Source organism: Triticum urartu, chromosome 3A (genome assembly GCF_056163025.1).
Source record: "Triticum urartu cultivar PI428250 chromosome 3A, HENAU_Tu73, whole genome shotgun sequence".
Lineage (NCBI taxonomy): Eukaryota > Viridiplantae > Streptophyta > Magnoliopsida > Poales > Poaceae > Triticum > Triticum urartu.
In genome coordinates this window covers 553,038,428-553,065,812 of record NC_141875.1, presented here as the reverse complement: position 1 = coordinate 553,065,812, position 27,385 = coordinate 553,038,428, and the positions used below count along the sequence as shown (strand labels likewise).

Genomic DNA, 27,385 nt, shown 5'->3' with positions numbered 1-27,385 from the left:
AGGTAAACGTCTATAACATATGCAACAAGTGTACCTTTGCCTGAAGCAGCATTCCCGGCCTTCTTGCCATGCTCTGCAAGCCACTTGCTACAGTTCCTCTTTCAGTGACCAGTTTCCTTGCAATGATAGCAAATGGTCTTTGAATCCGGTCCAGACTTCGGCGCAACGGCGGAGGTTACCATCTCCGTGCCCTTTGCCTTATCCTTCTTCTTAGACCAACTCTTCTTGAACTTAGCCGATTTCTGTAGTCGGAGCAGCATGGGGAGGCGGCAACTCGACGAGACTCGGGGCAGTCAGAGCAGTGTAAGGAGGCAACGACTCGACGGGAGCTTGGGAGGAGCACGAGAGACGACTTCTTTCAAGAATCCAGATTCTGTAATATAGCCGTTGTTGCGATGAGAGAAATTGTAACAATGAGCCATTTGCAAAATGATAATAATGGGGCACGTGGCGTACAGGGATGGCGACAGACACGGGGCTGAGATCCGCGGGCGATCTATATGGTTTTTCAAAAACAAATTGTCAGACTGATGTCCAACGCTTGTTGCAAAACTGACTCCAAAAGAGTTTTTTCATGTAAAAATCCCACGGCAATCCGCTGCAAGGCTGCAACTTCGCTGGCTTCCTTGGCAAACGCTCGAACACCTCAACGGCAAATCCTCTCCGCCGATGCGCGCCCTCCTCTCCGTCCGCCTCCGGCGCCTGCTCTCTCTGCCCCTAAGAGCGAGGCCCCCCTCCTCCTCCTCTTCCTCCTCCGGCGGAACCCACGAGATCCCCACCCTCTATTCCTTCCTCCAGCCTAACATCTTCGCGCCGCGCCCCAGGCCCCAACCCCCGCCGCCACAACCACATCCCTCACCGGACCCCGCGCCCAAAGCCCTGCCCGTCGCGGACGCCGTCGCGCTCGAGGAAAGCCTGCTCGCCGCCGTCGCCGAGGGCCGCTCGGATGACGCGTGGCTCGCGTTCAAGTCCCTGGCGGCGGCCTCCCTCTCGCCGTCGCCTCCCGCCGCGGCGGCCCTCGTATCCCACCTCGTCGCGGACAACCACCGCCTTGGCCTCAAGCGCGCCTTTGCTGCCGCCGTCTTCCTGCTGGAGAAGAGCCCCCATGCCTCCCCCCTCCTGGAGGCCGCGCTCGGGGCTCTCTTCTCCTCCCTCGCCGCGTCGGGCTCCGCCGCCCCGGCGCTGGCCCTCGCGCGTGCTCTCCTCGGCTGCGGGCGCCGCCTGCCGGCTTTCTCCGCCTGGGGCCTTCCGCTGATAGACCTCACCCGCGCTGACACGGCCTCCTTTGCGGCCTTCTTGAAGGTGTTTGAAGAAGCCTGCAAGCTCATGGCGGAGGAGAAGTCTCCGGCTGTGGTAGCGGTCATGCGGCCTGATCTCGCGGCCTGCAATGCTGTTCTTGATGGATGCTGCCGCAGGCTCGGCTCAGTCGCAGATGCTGAGAAGGTCTTGGAGATTATGCCAGCTGTTGGGGTGTCGCCAGATGTGGAGAGCTTTGGACATCTTGCATTCTTGTATGCGTGGAGAGCTGTTCCAAGCCGGGTCGATGAGCTCGATAAGTTGCTGGAAGCTCTGGGCTTCAGCAAGAAAGGGTTTTTCAAGAATTTAGTGAGTGGGTATTTGAAGTCTTGCAGCTTTGAGTCAGTTTCCTCAATCATACTTCGTGCGGTGGAGGAGAGAAGAGTTGGGGATGGCAATCCATTTGATGATGAGTGCTACACTGAGGTCGCACAATGCTTTGTTGATAATGGAAGGATCAGGGAACTGGCTCAATTGATCTTCCAAGCACAAGAGATTGAGTTGACACATCAATTGCCAGTAGTTGATGATTCTGTTGGGTTTGGGATTGTCAATGCTTGTGTCGGACTTGGTCTATTGAACAAGGCTCATAACATACTTGACGAAATGACTGCCCAAGGAGCCTCTGTGGGGCTAGCTATATACTCCCCAATCTTGAAAGCATATTGCAAGGAGCAGAAGACTGCAGAGGCTGCACAGCTCGTGGCGGAGATTAGCGCAGCAGGGCTACAGCTTGATGCTGGCAGTTATGATGCTCTTATTGATGCTTCCATGACAGCCCATGATTTCCAGTCTGCGTTTGCACTTTTCAAAGATATGAGGGAGGCGAGGCTACCAGATCTTAGGACAAGCTATCTTACTATAATGACAGGCTTGACGGAGAACAACCGGCCTGAGCTCATGGCATCATTCTTGGATGCAGTGGTTGATGACCCGAGAATAGAGATTGCTACACATGATTGGAACTCTATAATACATGCCTTTTGCAAGGTTGGGAGGTTAGAGGATGCTCGAAGAACATACCGAAGGATGCTATTCTTGTTATATGAACCAAACAATCAGACATACCTCTCACTTATCAATGGGTATCTCTCAGCAGAGAAGTACTTTAATGTGCTCATACTATGGACAGAAGTGAGGAGGAAGGGGGCTGATTTTAACCACGAGTTGATTGATGCCTTTCTGCATGCTTTGGTCAAGGGTGGATTTTTTGATATGGCAATGCAGGTGATTGAGAAGGCACAAGAGTTGAAAATATTTGTAGATAAGTGGAGGCACAAACAAGCCTTCATGGAAACCCACAAGAAGCTAAAAGTGGCGAAGCTGAGAAAACGCAACTTTAGGAAAATGGAAGCTCTGATCGCATTCAAGAACTGGGCGGGTCTTAACTCATAACATTTTAACCTATCATGCGATTCCTCGCTGAATTTGTGGCAGTTCAAAGTGGCGAAGCTGAGAAAGTGCAACTTTAGGAAAATGGAAGCTCTGATCATGTTAAAGAACTGAGCTGGTCTTATTTCATAAGATTGCAACCTATCATGTGATTCCTCACTGAATTTGATCACACATGCTTGTGTGAGATGACATTCCAAATAATTTTGAAGCTGTAGCAAGCAGCAAACCTTCAGAGATGAACAAGTGTAGGCGATATGCCAATATGTGATCATTGATATGTTTGCAACAAGGTTAGGAAGCTGGTGCATTTTTGTCCTCCTATTTTGTTTCTAGGTATAGATATTTTACTTTACTGGCTAACTTGACTTTGTACTACTTCGTTAACTAGCCTGTTAACCTCCAAATCCCATGTAAAATTCTTAAGTTAGTGAATAACAAGTTTCTCCTGAAATGCTTCTCATTGAATGCATTTACTGCTGCGGTTATAAAACTATGATATTTTCTGAAAAGTTTATGTTCGTTCGGTCCGTTAAGCTACCCTTGTAATGTTTTCACTCCTGCTTACTGTTACATGGAAGCGAGCTTTGTTATTTCAAGTCTGTTATTGAGCCCCTGCCTAAAGTAGTTATATAAAGTATGGACTGTAGTGCAATTGAGAACTGGGGTCTCCCTTAGTGCGGAAAACGGGAAAAGTGAAGGCAGGAATAACTACCTGAAATCAGAATTGGTTAAACATCCTGATATTAAAATGCTGATTATTCAAACTTGAAGTTGCCAGAGTTGACAAAACACCACAATATTAAAATTTGAGTTTATTCTAAAACTGAAATGTGAAGCATATACGGGTCACCAGTAGAACTTGTGAGATTGAGATTTCTCTATAGTACATCTAGCAGGGGAGCTGTATGCCAACTTTGTGTAGTTAAAGGTTCTCAAAACCCTAAAACAGTATCGTGCAATGCCAAATCAACAGGAAAAGTGGGGTTTAAAAACAGCACCCATCAAATAAAAGGCAAATTAGGTTATAAAATGGCATCCATTTGAACTGTTATACTCGAAAGAAGGGGCACTCTCCACTATGCCACGTTGAAGTTGTGCTAAGCAAACATTTTGTAGGATTACCTACTGCACTGTTCTGTACTGTTCTGATATTGAATAATTAATATCCCCTTAATTGTATGCTTGAGGTCATCGCAATTTCTATTGCTTTGCTAATGTTGGATCTTTTAAGGGTAATGTTGACTCGGAGCAGTTTCACACGGAAGACACCTATAGTACCAGGCACAATTGTAGAAAAGAAGGAACACAGTGCACATAACATAAACGGGTGTTCAAGTTATTGATAAATCTTCACCTTGGAAGATAACCCTTCCTGACAAGTGAGTGCAATGAGCTTATAAATTTCTGTTATTAACACCTAATGTTTAACTTTTGCTTTGTCAAGTAGGACCCAAATCTAAAAATTTACAGAAGAGCTAAAGAGTAAATGTAAGTAAGCACTGTACAGCCATTTGCTAAATCAGTTGCGAAACAACGCTTCATGCACACAAAAGAACATGATCAACTGCTCCGTGAATGTCAATGAGTTTCCATTATATTCTTAATTGATTAATCCATCTTTCTCTCTCTCAAGCTACCATGTCAAATCTTTCATCCATGATCTTTATATATGGATTTGTGAATCTTGTGACAAGGCCAGAACCTATATATACATAAATATGGATGTATATATATTGCCTGAAAAATCACTTGCTATCCTTTGGGGAGCTGCAGATGTACGAGACTTTGAAGAATACAGAAATGCTGGCAGCTTTATTGGTGGAGTACAAGCAAATATTATGCGATACACTTGGTGCCCGCCTTAAAATAGACGGTGACTTGCTTCAGCCCTCCAAGTTATTGAACTGGTGGTATATTCTATCTGATATGCATGCAATGGTAGTAACAATGTGCTATTGTGCAGAGTTTTCTTTTATGTTGCTATATGAAAACCTAAGCCTTAGTCTGTAGTAACCGAAAGAGAACCATTATGCTGGATCTGTATCATGTTCTTTTGAAAATCCAACACATTCACTGAACTGATGTTTTAACATGTCAATAAGAATTTCATGAACATATTATTAAAACAAGTTTTTATAACAACAACAACAAGAACAACAACAGCAACAACAACAACAACAACAGGTCTAGTTGTTGAACCATTATTACAACACAAGTTTTTAATATAAGCTGAAAGTTGCAGAGAGTAAAGAAAACCTGACCATACATAGGCCAGGGTCTTTTCTCGATAAAGACAAGTCTAGTTCTTAAACCATTATTACAGGTTCTTTTATTGTAAATAGAAAGTCGCAAGTAGTAAAGTAAATATAACAATATACTCCCTCGGTTCCATAGTAAGTGTCGTGGTTTTAGTTCAAATTTCAACTAAAACCATGACACTTATTATGAAACGGAGGGGGTATATTGCAGTAACGCCAGGAGATCGAAATGCAGTTTGACAGACTTGCACCAGCATCGCTTCTCCCCTTTCCGCCCCTGTGCAAATAACAGGCCGTCATCACCAAATTACCGGGAACTAGATAGGTGAGGACTAGTGGAATTTAACAGGAAGCAGAATTACCTGGGTACATTCTAGATGAAATTGTTGGGGGGCTGCCTCCTATAGAAGATGGGGTGGCTGCTGGTCAGAGTCTTCTTGATGGTACCAATGTTTTCTGTCATCAGACCGACGGCCGTGGACGCGGACCTAGGATACAGGCCGGTGCCACGAGCGAGCTTGAGCATAATCTGGAACCCCACGGTCACAAGAGTTGCTCCACCCTCGCCGAGGCCAAGGGCAGTGTCCTCGACGGGGAGGAGGTAGAAGCCGGTGGGGTAGAGGGACACCTTGTTGCTCTCCGCCGTGTCGCTGGGGCTCATGATCTCATTCATCAGTTGGATGTTGACTGGGCAGTAGACCATGAACGCGCCTGACACATCGTAGCTGCTGTTCTGGAGGATCATGATGTTGTCCCTGTTCTCCCCGGTGGGCGGATCCTTCATACGTATGTATACTCGAGTTAGTCGAGTGAGATATGCAAGATTACTGGAGGAGAAAGTGGCGATTCTTGGAGGAGCTGAAATTGGATGTGTTGGGTACCTTGAGATGCAGTATGGAGACAACATCATCAATTCCTCCTCCTACGCCTTTGCATACAGCGACTTCCTCCCTCACCGAATTACCGTTCACCAGCACATCCCACTGTGTGAGTAAAACATAGCATTAGTACACTACATACATGGCTAGCCGCTGAGAGAGGAGAACTGCACATGCCAAACATAACATGAGTGCATACCTTTGGGCGCAACAGGTTGTTCTTGAGCAGATCAAACGTCACCCTGTGCGGCACTGGCAGATGGAACGACGCGCACACGGACACGATGGCGGTGTTGCTGTCATCGTTGTTCCTCCTGTACGAGATCCTGATGTCGTCTTCCGTGCCAGCGCCACGCAGGATGGTCCATCCGCCCCCAGGGACGGCGGCGATGCCGCTGGCGTAGCCCGCGAGCAGGCCGTCCGCTATCTTCATGAGGGTCTTCCTCCCATTTGTGTTGCCTGAAACAAACCAATAGAAAACTTGTTTGTTTCTCAGGACATGTTCAGTTACAGAGTTTCAGGACTGAATATTTGCAGGTTCTAGCTAATCACCGTTCGAGGCGCTTTTGCTGACAACGAAGAGATCTCTCATGCGTGCGCTTTGTCGCACGATGCTCGACACCCAGCGCCTAGCTCCGAACATCAGTCCGCTCAAGCTTGGGCGGTAGAGCTCGTGAAGACCAGTATCATTCACTTGGACATGCTCTATGACAGTGACCTGCCAAGAAGGTTTCGGAGCGAATCAAACACTGGGTAAGATGCCGATATCATACTGGTAGAAATTCATTTTACCACTCAAGTCTTCTTTACCATACCTGGCTGGCGTCGGAATTCAGGCTCCGAACTAGCACTCCTGATGGCATTTTGTGGCATTTGACGGTGCCGTCACCGTTGTCCAAAGACACATCAACGATGATCACTGTCCCATTTTGCATATCCCTGCAGCACCTCACGAATGTGCATTTCCTAGATGGCACCAGTGGTGATGGGAACACCGTCTCGACGGTCACCTATTGTTTTCAAGCAAACAGAAAGAAGGCAAACAAACTGTGAGTAACGAGGCAAACTGATTTCTCCTCAGGATATGCTTGTTTTTGTCAGTAATATAATTTTGTATTTTCTTTGGATACTCATGCCAAACATCTCTTGGCTAAAACATAGAGAAATGAAAGCATACATACCAGATGCATAGCCCCATTGTAGCCTGCACTGGTAGGCCACTTGTAAATCTTGGTGGTATTTGCACTGGTCAGAAGTCCAGGACAGAAAGATGTGTAGCACTCCTGCAGTCATTCAACAATGGGATCAAATTGTGTGCGTGACTTGGAAATATCATCAGTGACAAGATTTATAGGCAACTTACAGAATCCATGATGTAGTCCACAATCTGCTTGGCGTCCATCATGACCATGTCATCAGCACGAGTAGCCTCGGTCATGAATCCTAGTATCACATTTGCACTGCTTCTTGCGCCAAATGTTTGAGCATAAGCCATCTTGTTCAGCACGTCAAAGGAACCACCAGGGACAGGCATCCACAGAGGTCCGCCGGCTTCGGCCAGAACGACAAACTCGTGCATTGCACTTTGAGCGAGTTCAGCAATCGCATCCATGTCATTCTCTCTTCCAGTGATATTCTCCATGGATGGGTCAAGTTGAAAAGGACGGCTTGAACTTGGATGCGCTTCAGCACGCAGCTGTGAGAGCTGCCAAACGAAGAACACAAGATCAGTGTACATCGAGGTGCAATCATCTCGAAAGAGGACGGAAAATTAACTAGAGATGCAATCTTTGTAAGACTAGATTCCACCAAAGTTACTCCCTCCGTTCCGAATTACTTGTCGCAGGTATGGATGTATCTAGATGTATTTTATTTCTAGATACATCCATTTCTGCGACCGAGTAATTTGGAACGGAGGGAGTACTTCAAATATAGGTACGTCTAGCAGGCATTGCTTTTAAGATACTAAAACTGGAACAAAATCTGCCGAATATTTTGAAGTTTAGAGAGAGTTGAGCTGATTGAAAATGCTAGAAGGGCTTGTTTATAGGTTTTATTTACCTGTTGCTTCAGTTGCTCGTTTTCCTGCCTTAGCCTCTGCACCTCCCCAGAGGGACTCAGTCCTGGTAAAGCAACGCAGGAGGGGCAAAATGAAGTCTTGGCTGCGGATGCAAGCCTCTTGTTCTCCTCCCTCAGCATCTCATTCTGCGCTTTCATCCTGTAGGTCTCTTCTTTTCCAGTCACATGCTGCAATTTGTGCCATGGAACAACTAGTTAGAACGATCACCACCATAAGCCTTATGCATGTCAGATCCTACCGTGCTACATGCAGTAAGTCTGTAGCTAATGATGTGAAGACATGACAATGTACAGTAGCAATAGTAGTTGATAGATGCATATATTGACCAACTGTGTCACTGAGATTTCACAAGTTGAAGTGTTTTAGAACAGACCTTCATATGTGTCCTCTTGTTCTGAAACCAAAACTTGACTTGCTGCATCGTGAGACCTGTCGACTCGCTCATCCCCATCCTTTGATTCTCGTCAGGGTGCGCGCATATGCCGAAAAACCTGTTCATTCAAGAGAGGAAAATGAAAAAAAGAGGGATGCGATAAATTCATTAAACTAAATTTTTTGGTGGGAACCATACCCTTCAAGCACTTGGGTTTGCTGGGGGGTGAGCCTCTGCAGGCGCCTCTTGGGCTGTGACCCCTCGGCGCCATCTTGTCCATCGGAGTTGCCTTGTGATATGTCCAAGTCATTGTCGCGTGCTGGACGGTCCTGTTGCGGCTGTGGCATGCCGCATTCAAAATGGCAAAAAATTACGCTCCGTTGTAAATATTAAACAGCTTGGAAAAAGTAAATTTGGAAGATGCCAATTAGTATTTGTTGGGGATTTTGTCCTATGTGGGGCCTCATCATGCTTTGAATTGCCTCGGAATTTTCAGGTGGCACAGCACCATGAAATATGCTCTACAGTACCGCCAATCTTAACAGAGCAAGTGGGTCCAAGCTCCGGACATACGTGTATGCAAACATGTCTTTATGTTTGAAAACATCTGCAACGCATGCATAGTGCATCTAGACTCTAGTATCTATCCTTGCATAAAGGCAAAAACAAAAGAATGAAGTAGACTTTGGCTCGTAGGGAGCATGGTGAACGAAGCAAGGAAAACTCAAGCAAAGCACGATACTGGACAGACAAATTTCCCAATTTTTTCGAGGATGAATATTATTGATTTGTTATTTCTTCAGTACTACAAAATATGAGCAAACAATTGCAAAGGATGCAGACAAGATACGCCGTTATGTTTGGATGTAATTTTTATGTACTGCCTTTTCCATTCCGTGCATGTAGATCACCAGATCTGTAAAGTGTCTCCCAAGGAAAAGCTTTTGATTAAGAACTTGTTAGAACAACAAATGGGCTACAATAACCTCGATGACTGGATCTAGGAATTTACATAATTAGTGAATTGGTTACATGAACGATTCTCGGAAAAAAGTACATGAACATGAAGAACCTGGATTAGAATGCGAATGCATGTCAAAACAGATGATGGCTATTTGCTGTAACGAGCAGGATTGCACCCCCTCGCAAAAAAAAAACCAAAAAAAAACCCAAGCAGGTTGCACCTCTAGCCAGGAAAACTTCATTCATATTATGTAGATCTATGGAAAACATGTCCTAGTTGATGTAAAATACAATAACAGATAATCCGAGGTAGCACTTCTGCGAAACTAGATGGAGGATTTGCAAGATATATTTCAACATCTCCTGAGAAATTCAAGCCCTTGTGTACTCATATTTCGTTAGATAATTTTTCTAAGAGCAAGACATGTTACAACTCTTTGGAGTAGCAAGAAAGCATGCAAGAAAACTTTCAACTAGTATTAGAGATGAGGGAAACAATTATACCGCCTTTCTCCTACGCCCACCATGATTGCCAGTCATCTTGGGCTCGAAAGATCAGACGCCCTCGCCAAGTTGATCTATCGACCAAATCAGAATCTATCCACACCCTATAAATTTCTCTAGTGTCTACTTCACTCGAATGTAGAGCACTGATGTGTTGTTTCCCCTTGTCTTTGCCACCTATATATAGCCATCCATATGGGCCTTACCCCTGGCCTGCACACTTTTTTTTTGCTCCAGTAGCTATTAACGCCTGTAAAAAAGAGTAGCTAATACAATGCTCCTGAATAAAGCGAATATATGGAAATCTTTTGGTTTAATTTTTGTACAATAAATTAGTGTGCTTATAATTGCACAGCCTTGCATGAGATATAATATGAGGAAAACAATTAATTGTTTCCAAATATACCACTACCTCATTAAAATACAGGGTGGGGGAGTGGGCAGGGAGCAAAAAGGATGAAAATAGCCTAGGTGGTTACTATCTCTGGGTTTATTAGTCCCCATCATATTTTGGGTCAAAGTTTGACCGCGTATTTGACTAGCAAAATGTTAATACATGTCACAAAAAAATTATAGTGTTGGATTCATATTTGAATGTAGTTTTCAATGATATATTTTTTCTACGTATAACTTATATTTTATTAGTTAAAATCATGGTTAAAATATGACCCAAACAAAAGGACTAGTAAACCAGGACATATATTGCACATTAAAGGCACACAAGGCGGTGTATATTCTATTATTTCATGAACATCCATTTGACCTTCAACACATAAATTTGTGAATGGTGAGATGCAATGGTTAACAAAAGCAGACTTTGTAGTCAATAAAAGTAAACTAATGTAGACACACTTATTGAAGATAACAATTAGGGAATGATTAGCTAGCCCCACTTCACCCTTAGGATAACATCCATATTTGCAATAGAAGATGGTTTACATAAATCACTTTCCACTATCCTAAACTTCTAGCTTGTGTTTACACTCACGCCTGAGTGGGAAATTTGTGTGCACATGACATGCGAGGTTATAGAAGGAGATTATATGTTCAATCAAAATACCCAAATTGATCAAGCAAAGGGAAAAAAGGTGATATGCACGTTATATTGATAATGACACCACATATTTATGTACTTATAACCCGTTGATAATAGAAATTTTGGTTGTGGCTTGCTATGGTACACGAATAAACTTGCATCGATAAATCTAGATTTATTGATGATACCATAGTCCTACTTTGTTAATTTTTTTTAATTTAAATTAGCATGGCTATGATATGATAGAGTTGCGCCCGGCCACCATAGCACAATGATATTAGTAAGTTGTTGGGGTTGGCCCAGTGTGGGTGCGCCGACGCGCGAGGGCGGTGGGGAGGGGGGATTTGGATGGGGCTAATGTGGGCTACAGAGGGACCGGGAAGAGGGGTGGGGGAGGCCGAGGGGTGAGATCAGTGTGGGGCTTGGACTGGAGGATTCGAACGATGCTAATGTGGGCCGCATGGGGTAGGCAGGAAGGGGGAGCGGAGGCCGAGGGGTGATTCGAAGGGAGGTCAGTGTGGGGCTTGGGATGGGGCATTCATACTGGGCTAATGTGGGCCGCAGGGGGTGGGGCGGGAAGGGGGAGCGGAGGCCGATGGGTGATTCAGAGGAAGGTCAGTGTGGGGCTTGGGATGGGGCATTCAGAAGGGGCTAATGTGGGCCGCAAGGGTGGGGGCCGGAAGGAGGAGCGGAGGCCGATGGGTGATTTGGAGGGAGGTCAGTGTGGGGCTTGGGATGGCGGATTTGGACAGGGCTAATGTGGGCCACACGGGAGGGGTGGGAAGGGGGAGCGGAGGCCGAGGGGTGAGTCGGAGGGATGCCATTGTGTGTCTTGCGATGGAGGACTCAGAAGATGCTAATGTGGGGTGCAGAGGAGGGGCCCGGGAGGCCGGGGAAGGGAGGGAGAGTAGGAAGGGCCGACGGGCTAACAAAGGTGCATATGATTTATTTTTTTTGCATTTGGGCTAGTCGCTGAGAATATACTATGCAAAGAGCCGTACTAATTGGGCTACAATTTAAGGAAGACACAGTATTTATATCAATCATGCAATGTCAAATATAGTATCTCCGCCAGACATACTACAATGGCTTTTATTTAGTGTATGGCTTTGAGCGGAAAAGTGCCACCTATTTGGGCTACGCTGTAAAACTAAGCGTGTTGCTTTTGATAATTTTATATTGGACCATACTATATATTTACTTATATAAATTTGTCGTGAACAAAAAGAAATACTTGTACAAACACAGCCGGCATGTGTCATATATATATATATATATATATATATATATATATATATATATATATATATAATGTGGACCGATAAGCCGCAGTGTTCTCTAGGGTTAGTTGCGCAATTTGAAATTTTGCGGTATTGTATACACTTGTTATATCACAATGATCATTAATATTTTCAATAAACATAATCATCTTTGTATTTCGTCACTTTGTCAATGGTAAAAAGAAAAACAGTACCAGCATTTACATATTATAGATCAATTGCAATGGTTCAGCTACACTGTTTACATGAAATGTTGATACAACATAGTATTAAGAGCAAGCTTAATCAAACCAATGGTACATAATTTGGACAGTAAAAGCAAAGCCGTGATTATTCAAACAAGCGAGTAGAGCATGGTCCCGATGATGAGCGCGGCCGTGCCGGCAATGCCTGCCGCCTTGCCGGCCGCGGCGTTCTGCTGGTCGGGGTTCCCCGTGGGCGAGATGTTCATGCCGAAGGGAGGCGGCGGGGACGGCGGCGAGAACTGGCCGCCGTTGTCGGCAGCCGGCGAGGGGGCTAGCGCGCCCGCGTGCGTGGAGGTGCCGTTGGTGGCGGCGCGGGGGCCCATGACGACGACGACCAGCTTCTCGCCGCGGTTGCAGTTGTCCTTGTTGCCGCTGATGAAGTAGAAAGGCCCGGAGACGGTGAAGGTGAAGACGGTGTTGCCGTCGGAGAAGGTGTCCACCGGCGAGCCGGTGTCGCAGGCGTCGTACGCCTTCTTGTCGACGATGAGCACCGAGTCGCTGCCGGGCTGGTACGTGAAGGCTGCATGCATGCACAGACGCGGTTAAAATTCGACTAGCTTTATTACTGCACAGTTGAAAGTGGAGAGTAATTAATTAATGCCATGTTGTTACGGCTTCATTAGTTAGTGCTAATCAAGTGGCAGGGCTGGTAATATTGACAAAGTCGGGTGTCTAGTTTGGTCATTTCCGGCGTGCCCGATGCGGACAAAAGAGGCTGCGGCCGGGGAGGCGCCTTCCCCGGTCTACCTTGCCAGTGCGTTCGAGATAGGGAGGCCGTCGTCACTTCTATCTTGAAGCCGTAGAGATAGCCGTTACAGGTTGAACAAGAGATATACAAAAACTTTAAGTAACGACGGCGCCGAAAGCAAACACGTTTGTGCAGATACATGCTGATTAATGCTTAATGCAGATATATATCTTGCCAGTGAGTTGCATCTGACGCCGAAATATATATGCTGATTAATGCACAGCCTTTGTGCAGATATTGAGATATATCACCAAATATACGCGTGTGGACGGATACCCATGCATTAGTGCAGTGTGCTGTCGATCGGTGCTATGAGTAATGCGCGGTATCCGGGCGAGAGGCGGAGCCCCCCTCCACGGATATGCACGCATTAGTCGATGAGATTAGATTAGGAGTGGTAATAGTATATGTGTACACTTGCCTATTGCGTCGCCGACGCGGAAGCGGGTGTGCTCGGCCCACGTGTTGTAGGAGGCCGCGTTGCCGTTGCCCGGCACGCGCCACTGGCCCGTGCCCCCGGCCTTGAACACGAACGCGGACGCGGCGGGCATGCACACGGCCATGGCCAGCGCCAGGCACGCCAAAACCTGCTGCACCCGTGCCATCGCGCGGCGGGAAACTCGAATTTTGTTGTTGGTGTGGGTTTGCTCGTGATTGACGAATGATCAATGCTGTTGTTGTTTGGGCTCGATCGATCGAGATGGTTATATATAATGCGTGCGTGCAGAGTGATTGAGTGATTGTGATCGAGCGAATGTTCTTTTCGTGCGCCTTAGAATGACGCAGGCTGTTCTTTTCGTGAAAGCTAGGGGACGTGACCGCCGGGAGAGGCATATTTCCGCTGGACGTCCATGATGTGAACGAACTTGAGCTGGCTTTTCGGTTCCCACCTTCTTTTTCTGCTGCCATGAGAGCTTTCGGAAGCTATGCTTGATGCCTCCCTTCCTACCTGCTGTGCAATATTCGTGCCTTGGGAGCTGGTTCACGGCTTCTCTTTCTTTTCTTTCCGACGCAACAAGTTCACGACCCCTTTTCTCAGAAAGAAGAGAGGATTCATGCCTTTTCAGGTGAGGTCTGTGCAGTGTGCCTCGACCGGCTAGCGTACTTTTGTTTTTAGGACCCTCGGTATCGATCTGACGTTCCATCTACGCCGGCCTTGGAGCCAACAAAAGGTTCGCTGCTACCACTTTTCCATTTATAAGGCTTGCACGTATTTTTAGGCTGACAAATAGACCAACGTATTGCAAGTTATATATCACAAAATATATGTCATTAGAACTTCAAATCGTCTACTTTCGAATGGTATATTTTTAAATTATACAAATCATCTTATGTAGGTTAAATTATAGACCTAGTGATAGGCGCAAGCTTTATAAACTGGAAATGAGGTAGTATGAGGGAACTCCCGGAGCGACTGTTTTCGTTCGGTCTGAATCCGCTAGGGTTATATGTCGTGGGACCTCCATGTTAGAGTATACGTAGTATACACTTTGTATAGGCAGTGTATGCCGGATCGAGTTTCTTTGCGACCTCCCTCTCAGATCTCTCTCCTCGCCGCTGCCGGACGACGCCGGCGGGCAAAGCCCGGGCGGCCGACGGTGGCGGCGGGGCCCTGATGGTTCCACTGCGGGCACGTGAAGTGAACAGCAGTGATTGCGATGGTAATTCATGACGGCGCGGCATCAACCAAGGTATAAGGAAAGGGCGGCTGTACGTACTGCTAATTTGCTTTGCAGCGGCTATGGCTGCAGCAGTACGCAAGATGCAGCAGCGGCCATGGCTGGGTGAGGACCAGCGAACATGGGCGGCACTGCAGTCCGGAAGCCGGTTCTCACATAATCGAAGTGGCTGAGAGTCAGTGGAACGCACCTCGCTGCCTCGCTGGCAAGATGGAGTGGAAGGTCGCGCCACTGCGCTCACCGACGGGATTCCTGTGCGCTGGAAGAGGGAGAGAACTCGATCTGGTGCACACGTGTAGTGTTGCCCTGGACCTGGAGCACCTCCCTGGTACTCCCTCTGATCCTTTTTAGTTCGCATATAAGATTTGACTGAAGTCAAGCCTAGTAAAGTTTGACTAACTTTGTAGAAAAAAGTGCCAACATTCATAATCTGAAATCAATACCACTAGATGTGTCATGACTTAAAGTTTTATATTATATAACTTTAGCATGGCAGATGTTGATATTTTTTTATATAAATACGATCAAACTTTATGAAGTTTGACTTCAGAGAATTATAATATGCAGAGTAAAAAGGACCGGAGGGAGTACGTGTTGTGACTCTGACTCTGACGACCTACTCGACAAAGATCTGTTTACGTCGAAGGCCATGATCCCGTGATCTGAGGTTCGCCGGCAGCAACCATCTGTGTACCCGTTAGGGGGTTCTCCGCTCGGACCCGCAGGTGATGCACTGTGGTCCTACACTACAGCAAGGGCGGCGAAGCAAGAGGCAGCGCATGGTGGTGTCGCCTGATAGATCTATCACCGACTGTCACTTGTGAGGATGATGCGGTTCTGCCATAGCGTCCTAAGGGATTTTGGCAGTGCCCATAACCTTCCTCCATTGTCGACTTTATTGCGTGTGCAACGCCGTTCGAATAGCGGAAAGTGAAAGTGGCAACACAAGTTTACTTCGGTTTGGTGGTGCTTCTCGAGTACCTCGTCTCGAGCTCCGGGGTGAAAACATTAGGTGTTATCCTAGTTGGTTATACCTGGCAATGGCAGTGTTTTTTGCCGCTACCTTGTTGAAGGCATTGCTTGGAACTAGCTCGGTCCTTATCTTCAGGGTGAAAACCCATGATCTAGCCTTCATTGGTTGGATCCGGCAATGGCGGCGCTTCAACATCGTTTCCTTCGTGAAGGCGTTGCTTCTGAAGAACCGTTCTCATGGTCCTTGTGTTGTAATAAGAGAAGGTTGGTGACCATGGTCATTGTTTTTCCTTGTCCACTGCTTTGTTCGCTTTGTTTTTTCATTTTATTTTTATCCTAGGTATAGCTTTGGTTTTGTATGACTTTGCTATTTGTCAGCAGGATTCTTTTTGTCTGTGTTAGTGTTGGCTGTGTGCATCTTAATTATGCAGAGGCCGGATGTGTATTTATTGTGTCTGTATCCTCTTGATGTTACATTATGAATCAATAAAAACTGCCCTTTATCGAAAAAGGCAGTGTATGCACCATATAATCTAGGCACGTATGATGTAGGCACGACGATAGCCCACGATCTGTCTTGGTAATGGCACACAATCACTTTGTAAACCGTATATCCTCAGCCGCAAAGCTAATCGACTTGTGTTGATTCCCATAGTTCTTCTCCTTTTATCGTGGTATCAGATACCCCGGACCAGATCGGTCCTTTTGCACCGGTCGATGATCCCGCTTCCGCCGCTATGGGCGACACCTCTGACTCCCCTCACTCTCCTGCTGATGGCGGTCCCTCTAGTGCCCAGTATTAGTTCTTGTTTTTCCTATTTTATTGTTTCATAGAAAAACAATACTAAATGAAGTCTAAACGCGATGAAACTTTACGGTAATTTTTTCTGGACTAGATGGGACTCAGGAAGCTTCGAGGGGAGATCAGATGCATGAGAGGGCCACAAGCTCAGGTGGTCCGCCCCTAGGGGGCGCCACCCAGGATTGTGGGCCCACACAACTTCATTGTACCTAATTCCAAGCCTATAAATTCCCTAAAATTCCAAAATCACCAGAGCGATACCCAAAACAATTATTCCGCTGCCGCAAGTCTCTGTTCTTCCGCGATCCCATATGGAGGCCTCCGTCGGTACTCTGTAGGAGGAGGAATCGATCATGGAGGGCCTCTACATCAACCTTGCCGCACCTCCGATGATATGTGAGTTGTTCTCACAGGACTTACGGGTCCATAGCAGTAACTAGATTGCTTCCCCTCTCTCTTTGATCTTCAATACAATGTTCCCTTCGAAGTTCTATTCGATATAATCTTCTTTTGTGGTGCGTTTATTGTTTGTTTATGATCAGATTATTCACTAAAAGTAATTGAGTTATTTCTGAACTTTATTATATGTGATTGTTATAGTTATGTAATGCCTTCCGATCTATGAGTTTTGTTTGGCCAAGTTGATGATTAGATCTTCAATGGAAGTGATGCATAGTAGTAGGTTCAATCTTGCGGTGTCCTCACCTCGTGGTAGAAGGGGTAGCGAGGCATGGATTTGTATTTTGCTACTAAGGATAAAACTACAGGGTTTGATCATATTGGTTGGCCTTATTTTGTCTATATTATGTCATCATGCTTCAAGCATTACTCTGTTTGTTATGAACTTAATATGTAGAGAGGCAAGCATCGAAGCGCTCTCGAAGTAGAGTAATAGTAGTAGATGCAGATGGATGTCAGTCTACATGTCACAGACATAATGCCTATGTACCGATCATGTTGAACAACATCATAATTGTTCTCTTTTCTATCAGTTGCCCAACAGCAATTTCTATACCCACCACTTGCCATGTTCTTGAGAGAGATGCCTCTAGTGAAAGCTATGGCCCTTGGGTCCGTTCACTTCATATTAAAAAAACAAAAAACATTGCTCAATTTATTATCTTTTATTTAGTTTTGTAATTTATATATCTACCATTATCAGAATTAATCCTTGCAATTAACGAGTACAAGGGGATTGACAACCCTCTTGCCCGCGTTGGGTGCAAGTATTTGTTTGTGTTTGTGCAGGTACTGTCGACCTTTGTTTGCGTGAATCTCCTATTGGTTCGATAACCTTGGTTCTCTACTGAGGGAAATACTATATGCTACTATATTACGTCACCCTTCCTCTTTGCGAAAATCCCAACGGCTATCACAAGTAGCACTACACTACTTCACCCTTCCTCTTCGGGAAATCCCACGCCTATCACAAGTATCACCCCGCGTCACATGGTGACACGTGCACATGCTGACATCTTCAGGCCCAATCCAAAACACTACAATGTTGCCACTGCTTCATCTCATCAGCCCTCTCTCCGTTGCCAAGCTCTGTGCGAGTCACCATGCACTATCCCAACTGGCTTCCTGCAATGCGCGCAGAGTTCGCCATGCTCATCGGCAACAAAACCTAGAAACTAGTTCCTCGACCACCGGGAACCAACTTGATAACATGAAAGTGGGTCTTCAAACACAAATTTCGCACTGATCACTCCCTCAAGTGCTACAAAGCGTGGTGGGTCCACGAATTCCGTCAGCGCACCGATGTTGACTATGGAGAAACATTCTCATCGGTGGTTAATCGAACCACCATACGCGTTGTTGATGACCCACAAGTATATGGGATCAATCCTAGTTCTTTTGATAAGTAAGAGTGTTGAACCCAACGAGGATCAGAAGGAATCAATAATAGGTTTTTAGCCAGGTATTCTCTACAAATGTTGTAAAGTAGTTGTGAAAGATACTTTGATAGCAAGATAATTCATAGCAAGTAACAAGTAAAAAAAGTAACAAGGTGTAGCAAGATGGCCCAATCCTTTTTATTGCAAAGGACAAGCCAAAGGTACTTATTATAGTGAGAAAAAGCATTCTCGACGACACATGGGAATTTTGTCTTCTTATCTTCATCATGGTTCATTGACTCACGTTCACTGCTTTGATGAGTTGTTATGTGGGTGGACCGGTGCTAAGGTATTTTTTTACTTGATCAAACAACCTACTTATGATTACTCCCTCTCGCAAGCATCCACAACTATGAAATAAGAATTAAGATAAATCAAACCATAACATCAAACATATGGATCCAAATTAGTCCCTTACGAAATAGTGCATAAACTAGGGTTTAAGCTTCGGCCACTCTCGCAACCCATCATCAACTTACTAATCCCATAATGCCTTCCCGTAGGCCCAAGTATGGTAATGTGTTATGTAGTCGACGTTCACACGACACCACAAGAGGAAGAACAACATAACACATCATCAAAACATTGAATGAAAACCAACTTCACATGAATACTTATTACAATACTTCTCACATGTCCTAAAAAACAAATGGAACTACTCACAAATCATTTCATGTTCATGAATAATGATTAGAGGAGATAAATATATGATTAACAACATGAACATATGATCTTCCACAAATAAACCATCATATCTTAGGTGACGAACCAAAAAATGTCACTGATGGACGTTTTCAATGACAGCCCATAATGTCACCTCTGCTAATTTGTCACCTAAGGTCGTTTTTCGTGACGATAATCCGTCACCAGTGATTGGTCTGTGGGTTTGACCAGTCAAAGACTCTGACAAGTGGGGCCAGCAATTTCTGACGTGGCTACTTCCATGTGGGTTCGTCATTGGTTTTATCACCGATGGTCCCATCAGTAGTAAGTAGGGCTTCAGTTTTGACAGGTCAAGCTATTGACATATGGGACCAGAAGATGGTGACGTGGTGGCTTACATGTGGGACCAGGCACTATTTTTTGGTGATGATGTGTCATTTAACCGGTCAAAGATTCTGACATGTGGGCCCATTATGGGGCACACATGGATGCTACCAAGCAGGTCCATTCATGGGTGACGTGGCTTCTCACATGTGGGTTCATACCATTGTGACAACATCTATAATCATCACAGTTTGTAGGCGTAGTTAATATGTTTTATATTGCAAAATTGGCGGCCATATTTGATACAAAAACTGTAATATTTGACAAGTTAATATGAATCTATGCAAATTTTGAATTTGAATGCAAATTGAGCTGCTGTTGCTTTTATTAGACCGCAAACTTGAGAATTGTCAAACAGGCTCACTACTGCAGGATGCCCAGTAGTGGCGGGCTCAAAAAGCTCAGCAGTGGCGGGCGAGCCTCCTAGGCCACCCGCCACTGACCTCCCGCCACTTCTATAATGGTATCCATGGCGGGTGGGCACCCTGCTACTTCTTGAGCTTGCGTTGATTTTTACCTTGAAGAGGAAAGGGTGATGCAGCAAAGTAGAGATAAGTACTTCCCTCAGTTAAGAACCAAGGTATCAATCCAGTAGGAGGAACAAACAAGTGCCCAATAGATGCACCTGCACAAACTAACAAACACGTGCACACAATGCGAAAAAGGGGTTGTAAAACCCTTCACGGTTGAGGGAGTCCTGGATTAGGGGGTCCTCGGGTGTCCGAACTACTTGATATGGGCTGGACTGATGGGCCGTGAAGATAAAAGCAGCGGACTTTTCCCCGTGTCCGGGTAGGACTCCTATATGCGTGGATGGCAAGATTGGTGTCCGGATATGTTATTCCCTTCCTTTACAAACCGACTCTGTACAAACCTAGGCCCCTCTGGTGTGTATATAAACTGGAGGGTTTAGTCCGTAGAGGCTATCAGAATTTTCATAGGCTAAACAGCTAGGGTTTGGCCATTACGATCTCGAGGTAGATCAACTCTTGTAACTCCTATACTCATCGAATACAATCAAGCAGGATGTAGGGTTTTACCTCCATTAAGAGGGCCCAAACCTGGGTAAACATTGTGTCCCACTTGTCCCTTGTTACCATCGATCCTCAGTCGCATAATTCGGGACCCCCTACCCGAGATCTGCCGGTTTTGACACCGACATTGGTGCTTTCATTGAGAGTTCCACTGTGTCGTCAATAGAAGGATCTATGGCTCAACCTGTCATTGGCGACGATGCTGTTTCCGGGGGAATTTTCTCCCTGGTCAGCTCTTTGTGTTTGGCGGCTTCGCTCCGCGTGTCGATTCAACTAGCCACCTTGAGCAGACCGACAGCTACGCCCCTGGTCACCAGATCAGGTTTGGAAGCTTGAATTACATTGCTGATATCCAAGAAGACTTGATCTTCAAAGGGTTCTCGGCCTCGGCCGCCCCTCATCTACATGAAGGGGGCCCATCGGATTCGTCATCAGATTCCGTTCACGGATCAACTCTCGTGCCTGCCCTCACCCTAAATCCAGAGCGGACCACTCTGTCCGAAGACAGGAGGATAAGCCCCGCCGGACTCTCTCCCATTACAGAGCTTCTTGTCGGAGACCCGGAGGTGACCATTCAGCAAGCCCGGAGTCAGACAGGACTCTCCTTGTCATCAGGAAGCCAGACTCATCTCTGGGAGTCAACTCCGAACTCTCAAAATCTATGTCCACCGAGCATGGTCAAGTAGTGATTACCGAACCTAGATCCACAGATCCTCGGTCACCCATCCAGCTTTCGCTTCTAAACGAGGCTCTGGACCTAATGCGATCTCTCGCCATCACGGAAGTGCCACTTCTGAACTACGCCCAACCTGAACTGGGGGCTGAGAGCGGGGAATTTTACGTCCCACCCACCACCCACTTAATAGCCACTGTTGAGGACCTAACTAACATGCTAGACTACGCCACCGAAGAAATCGGCGGTATGGACGACGATGCCGGAGCCGAACCAGGCCAAAAACCACCCATCACTGGGCGTTGGACGGCCACCTCTACTTATGACGTATACATGGTGGATACGCCCGAGAAGAAGGACGGCGATGGCACTCAAGATCCGATGGAGGACAAAGCCCGTCAAGGCACCACCAAAGCGCCGATGTCAGCGGCGCCACTCACGATCACGTTGGGAGAAGGAAAGCAATACCGGTACCGGGGACAATGATACTCCAAAGAATGCCAAAGACGCCGACCAACCCGTTGAACCTGCGTTCGATCAGGATGAAAGGGAAGAAGGCCAATACAGCCCCAAACACGCCGATCGTGAAGATTCAGAAGACAATAATTATTTACCTGCCTCCGAAGAGGATGTCAGCCTTGGCAACGAAGATTTCATTGTGCCATAGGAACCCCTCTAACAAGAATGCTTCAAGTGACAGCTAATCGCCACTACAAGGAGACTGAAAAATAAATAGAAACAGCTCCAAGCCGAACAGGATACACTCAACGACAGATGGACCAAGGTCCTGGCTGCCGAAGAATACAGCCGTGAGCGCCCAACAAAGAGCTACCCAACACGTAGGCTACTACCACAATTCGACGACGAGGCCCTTGAGCCAATATTGTCAAGATACAATCATGTTGACGAACCAGACCGACCACCACATGGACGGGACAAAGCGGCCAATTACGCCAAACACTAGCCCGCGCCACCTCGCCGTAGAGGCAAAGAGGCAGCGGCCCCGGGTTACACATACAACTTACGTCAGGACCTGGACAGTAGAGCCGGCCAGACTAGATCAATCTATGGATCAAGGGGACGTGCTCCAACACGAGACGATGGCCATCAAGCCTGGAGCGACAAGCATAACCAAGTACGGGCCGAGAACCGAACACGGATGTCATCCGAACTCCATCGTGATGTCGCCTGATACAGAGGCGCCGCACACCCCCTATGCTTTACCGATGAGGTAATGCAACACCAGTTTCCGGAAGGGTTTAAACCCGTAAACATCAAGGCATATGATGGAACGACAGATCCCGTTGTATGGTTTGAAGATTTTCTTCTCCACATTCACATGGCTCGCGGTGATGGTCTCCACGCCATTAAATACCTCCCCCTAAAGTTAAAAGGACCAGAACGACACTGGTTGAATAGCCTCCCAGAGAACTCCATTGGCAGTTAGGAGGACTTGGAGGATGCTTTTCAAGACAACTTCCAAGGCACTTATGTCCGGCCATCAGACGCTGATGACCTTAGTCACATAGTCCAGCAACCAGGAGAGTCAGCCCGCAAACTCTGGACTCGGTTCTTAATTAAAAAGAACCAAATCATCAGTTGTCCGGACGCCAAAGCCTTAGCAGCCTTTAAGCACAGCATCCGTAACGAATGGCTCGCCCGACATCTCGGTCAGGAAAAGCCGAAAACAATGGCAGCTCTTACTACGCTGATGACCCGCTTCTGTGCGGGTGAAGATAGCTGGTTGGCTCGTAGAAGCAACAACGCCAGTGACCCCAGTACCTCTGAGGCCAGGGATGGCAATGGAAGTCCAAGACGTAACAAAAATAAGCGTCGGTACAACAACGAAGAAACTGAGGATACGGCAGTAAACGCCAGATTCAGCGGCTCCAAACCTGGTTAGCGGAAGAAGTTGTTCAAAGGAAATAGAGACGGTCCATCCAATTTGGACAAAATACTAGGTAGGCCTTGCCAGATTCATGGCACCCCTGACAAGCCTGCCAACCACACCAACAGAAACTACTGGGTTTTCAAACAGGTCAGTAAAATAAATACCAAACACAAGGGAAAAGGACCTCAAAGCGAGGACGATGATGAGCCTCGCCCTCCGAGCATAGGGGGACAGAAGAAGTTTCCCCCTGAGGTAAAAACAGTGAACATGATATATGTCACACACATCGCAAAGAGGAGCGCAAGCGCGCACTAAGGGACGTTTACGCCGTAGAGCCGGTTGCCCCAAAATTCAACCCATGGTCGGCTTGTTCAATAACCTTCGATCGTAGGGACCACCCAACTAGTATCCGTCATGGAGGTTCGGCGGCCCTGGTACTCGATCCCATCATCGATGGATACCACCTCACTAGAGTCCTTATGGACGGCGACAACAATCTAAACCCGATCTATTAAGACACTGTCCGTAAGATGGGTATTGACCCGTCAAGAATCAAGCCTAGCAACACTACCTTTAAAGGAGTGATACCCGGCGTGGAGGCCCGCTGTACGGGCTCCTTAACATTGGAAGTAGTCTTCGGTTCTTCGGACAACTTCTGAAGCAAAGACTTGATCTTCGATATCGTCCCTTTCCGCAGTGGTTATCACACGCTGCTTGGACGAACTGCTTTTGCCCGCTTTAACGTAGTCCCGCATTATGCCTACTTGCTCAAAATGCCCAGACCGCACGACATTATCATAGTTAATGGAAATATGGAGCGCTCCCTTTGCACTGAGGAGCACACTGCGGCCCTTGCAGCCGAAGTACAGAACGGCCTCATCAAGCCGAACAACTCATCGGTCATTAAGACCCCTGACACTGCCAAGTGAGTTCGATCCACATTACAGCATGACAGCTCGGTTGATCCAGAGCTTGAATAGCAGTTCGGCCTTCGCCTATAAGGTTGCGGCATATGCACCGCGCGTGCATCATCACACACTTAAAATACCTTGGGCAGCGCCTGAGGCATACTACAGAAAATGTCTATAGTATGGATTGACCCTATTCGGACCTTAACCTTTTTTCTTTCCTTTTTCTTTTTTTGTACTACAGGTTCATTAAAAACCTACCTACTCTACCGTGGTAAAGGGGCTCCTTCCCAGATTCCCCTTTCTTATAAACGACCATCGACTCTTCCTCTCAAAGTATTTCTCACCAAGGAGAAATGGCGCAGACGTGCGGTAGGGCACCACTGGGATCTTCAAAACCATTGCTTTTAGGCCCTGTGTAAAACTTTCCCTTGTGTAAACTCTTGGCATGTAAAATAGCCACGATATTCATGGAATTATCTATAATAACACATCTTGACATATCAATAAGGGTATAAAGAAAACAGTTGATCACCACTTTCATTTGGTATTGATTTATCTCACATTACCACCTGTATTCCCTCCTTACGTCAGATTGTCGCGCGTGCTTTAGTCCGGCCTTAACACCGAGGGGCTGTATTCAGGCCCGCACGATCTCAAGTCCGAACACCTATAGGGTACTCTTCAGTGTCCCGGATATAGCATTATATGCATCGCCTCCGAGTCATGCTGAGGGAGTCCTGGATTAGGGGGTCTCCGAACAGCCGGACTATATCCTTTGGCCGGACTGTTAGACTATGAAGATACAAAATTAAAGACTTCGTCTCGTGTCCGGATGGGACTCTACTGGGCATGGAAGGCAAGCTAGGCAATACGGATATGTATATCTCCTCCTTTGTAACCGACCTTGTGTAACCCTAGCATCCACTGGTGTCTATATAAACCGGAGGGTTTTAGTCCGTAGGACAACAGACAATCATACCATAGGCTAGCTTCTAGGGTTTAGCCTCTCCGATCCCGTGGTAGATCAACTCTTGTAATACTCATATCATCAAGAATAAATCAAGCAGGACGTAGGGTTTTACCTCCACCAAGAGGGCCCGAACCTGGGTAAAACATCGTGTCCCCTGCTTCCTGTTACCATCCGCCTTAGATGCACAGTTCGGGACCCCCTACCCGAGATCCGCCGGTTTTGACACCGACATTGGTGCTTTCATTGAGAGTTCCTCTGTGTCGTTGCCGTTAGGCTTGATGGCTCCTACAATCATCGATAGCGATGTAGTCCAGGGTGAGACTTTTCTCCCCGGACAGATCTTTGTGTTCGGCGGCTTCACACTGCGGGACAACTTGCTTGGCCATCTGGAGCAGATCGAAAGTTACGCCCCTGGCCACCAGGTCAGGTTTGGAAGCCTAAAATACATGGCCGAGATCCATGGAGACTTGATCTTCGACGGATTCGAGCCCCTGCCTTGTGCGCCACGCGGTCACGATGAGTACGTTTAGCTCTACCATCGGACCGTATTTAGGAGATCGCACCAGCAGCCGCTCTGACCCTCAATTCGGAGCCAGTTTCGCCATCCGTGGACGGGTGGATTGACCCCGTCACGGAGGCCGTACCCTCTGCGGCGATCGAGCCGAATATCGACCTTACCCTTCACGAGAGCCGTGTTGCCAAACTACCTGATCCTTCTCCGGCCATGGACTCCGAACCGCCTGCGCCTGTTTCTATCGAATCCGATTAGGCGCTGATCATGGAGTTTACCTCCGCGGATATTTTTCAACACTCGCCCTTCGCCGACATACTGAACTCATTAAGGTCTCTTTCCTTGTCAGAAGGATCCTGGCCGAACTACGTCCGGCAGGATGGGGATGCGGATGACGAAGAAATTCGCCGCCCACCCACCACCCACTTAGTAGCCACTGTCGATGACTTAACCGACATGCTCGACGTCGACTCCGAAGACATCGACGGTATGGACGACGATGCGGGAGTCGAAGAGGAACCACTGCCCACAGGGCACTGGACAGCCACCTCATCATACGATATATACATGGTGGACACACCAAAAGAAGGCAATGACGACGAGACAACGGAGGATGACCCCTCCAAGAAGCAACCCAAGCGCCAGCGTCAGCGGCGCCGCTCTAAGTACCGCCAAGGCAAAAGTGGTGATACCGGCACCGGAGATAATAGCACTCCGGACAGTGCCGAAGACAACAACAATCCCCTCCATCAAGATTTAGAGCAGGAGGATGGAGGAGCCAGCCCTCCTGAGAGAGCGGCAGATGGAGAGGCGGAGGATGATAATTACATGCCCCCCCTCCGAAGATGAGGCAAGCCTTGGCGATGACGAATTCGCCGTGCCAGAGGATCCCGTCGAACAAGAGCGCTTCAAGCACAGGCTTATAGCCACGGCAAATAGCCTTAAGAAAAAGCAGCAGCAACTTCAAGCTGATCAAGATCTGCTAGCTGACAGATGGACTGAAGTCCTGGCGGCCGAAGAGTATAAACTCGAACGCCCCTCCAAGAGTTACCCAAAATGCAGGTTGCTACCCCGACTGGAGGAGGAAGCACCAAAACCTACATCCCCTACGTATGACGCAGCTGATCGACCACCTCGTGCCCGCGACAGAGAGACATTCCAGCCAAAAGCTTAGCCCGCACCCCGACGTCATTCAAATAAAAAGGCATGGGGAAATACGCCATACCTGCGAGACGTATTGGAAGACAAAGAAAAACATGCAAGATCGATCTACGAATCACGAGGGCGCGCCACTATGCGAGATAATAATCGTCACACCGGATACAGTAAAAGTAAGTCCGGCCGGGCCGAACACAGCGGGCAAGACTCATTCGAGCTGCGTCGCGATATAGCCTAGTACAGAGGCGCCGCACACCCCTTATGCTTCATAGACGAAGTAATGGATCATCAAATCCCAGAGGGTTTCAAACCCGTAAATATAGAATCATACGACGGCACAACAGATCCTGCGGTATGGATCGAGGATTTCCTCCTGCACATCCACATGGCCCGCGGTGATGACCTACACGCCATCAAATACCTCCCACTCAAACTCAGAGGACCAGCTCGGCATTGGCTCAACAGCTTGCCAGCAGAGTCCATTAGCTGTTGGGAAGATCTGGAAGCCGCATTCCTCGACAACTTTCAGGGCACATACATGCGACCACCAGATGTCGATGACTTGAGCCACATAATTCAGCAGCCAGAGGAATCGGCCAGGCAATTCTGGACACGGTTCCTAACAAAGAAAAATCAAATCATCGACTGTTCGGATGCAGAGGCCCTAGCAGCTTTCAAGCACAACATCCACGACGAGTGGCTAGCCCGGCACCTTGGTCAAGAAAAGCCGAAATCTATGGCAGCCCTCACGACACTCATGACCCACTTTTGCGCGGGAGAAGA

At 47.1% G+C, this 27,385-nt stretch overlaps 3 protein-coding genes across 7 annotated transcripts; 1 reads left to right on the top strand and 2 right to left on the bottom strand.

Annotated features, from left to right (window-relative positions):
* The first annotated feature begins 567 nt into the window (after positions 1 to 567).
* LOC125545029 (pentatricopeptide repeat-containing protein At1g69290) lies at positions 568 to 6,570 on the top strand. Of its 5 annotated transcripts, none has more exons than XM_048708872.2 (4): positions 568 to 2,981; positions 3,923 to 4,070; positions 4,465 to 4,564; positions 6,365 to 6,570. In XM_048708872.2, exon 1 carries the CDS (start codon positions 670 to 672, stop codon positions 2,689 to 2,691), a length of 2,022 nt encoding a protein of 673 aa, XP_048564829.1. In that variant the 5' UTR covers positions 568 to 669; the 3' UTR covers positions 2,692 to 2,981; positions 3,923 to 4,070; positions 4,465 to 4,564; positions 6,365 to 6,570. The 5 variants fall into 5 exon arrangements, with proteins under 5 accessions (XP_048564829.1, XP_048564827.1, XP_048564825.1 ...); XM_048708870.2 differs by having other exon boundaries at positions 4,465 to 4,629; XM_048708868.2 differs by lacking the exon at positions 6,365 to 6,570 and having other exon boundaries at positions 4,465 to 4,777.
* On the bottom strand, positions 4,850 to 9,913 carry LOC125545028 (homeobox-leucine zipper protein TF1-like). Its single transcript, XM_048708867.2, has 12 exons — positions 9,748 to 9,913; positions 8,479 to 8,618; positions 8,281 to 8,398; positions 7,889 to 8,074; positions 7,191 to 7,532; positions 7,009 to 7,110; positions 6,643 to 6,837; positions 6,380 to 6,545; positions 6,027 to 6,286; positions 5,831 to 5,932; positions 5,312 to 5,727; positions 4,850 to 5,226 (listed from the first exon to the last, which is right to left on the bottom strand). The coding sequence occupies exons 1-11, from the start codon at positions 9,781 to 9,783 to the stop codon at positions 5,323 to 5,325; spliced, it is 2,052 nt and encodes a 683-aa protein (XP_048564824.2). The 5' UTR covers positions 9,784 to 9,913; the 3' UTR covers positions 4,850 to 5,226; positions 5,312 to 5,322.
* Positions 9,914 to 12,239: 2,326 nt separating this feature from the next.
* Positions 12,240 to 13,800, bottom strand: LOC125548715 (early nodulin-like protein 9). Its single transcript, XM_048712267.2, has 2 exons — positions 13,478 to 13,800; positions 12,240 to 12,828 (listed from the first exon to the last, which is right to left on the bottom strand). Exons 1-2 carry the CDS (start codon positions 13,659 to 13,661, stop codon positions 12,398 to 12,400), a joined length of 615 nt encoding a protein of 204 aa, XP_048568224.1. The 5' UTR covers positions 13,662 to 13,800; the 3' UTR covers positions 12,240 to 12,397.
* Positions 13,801 to 27,385: the final 13,585 nt, after the last annotated feature.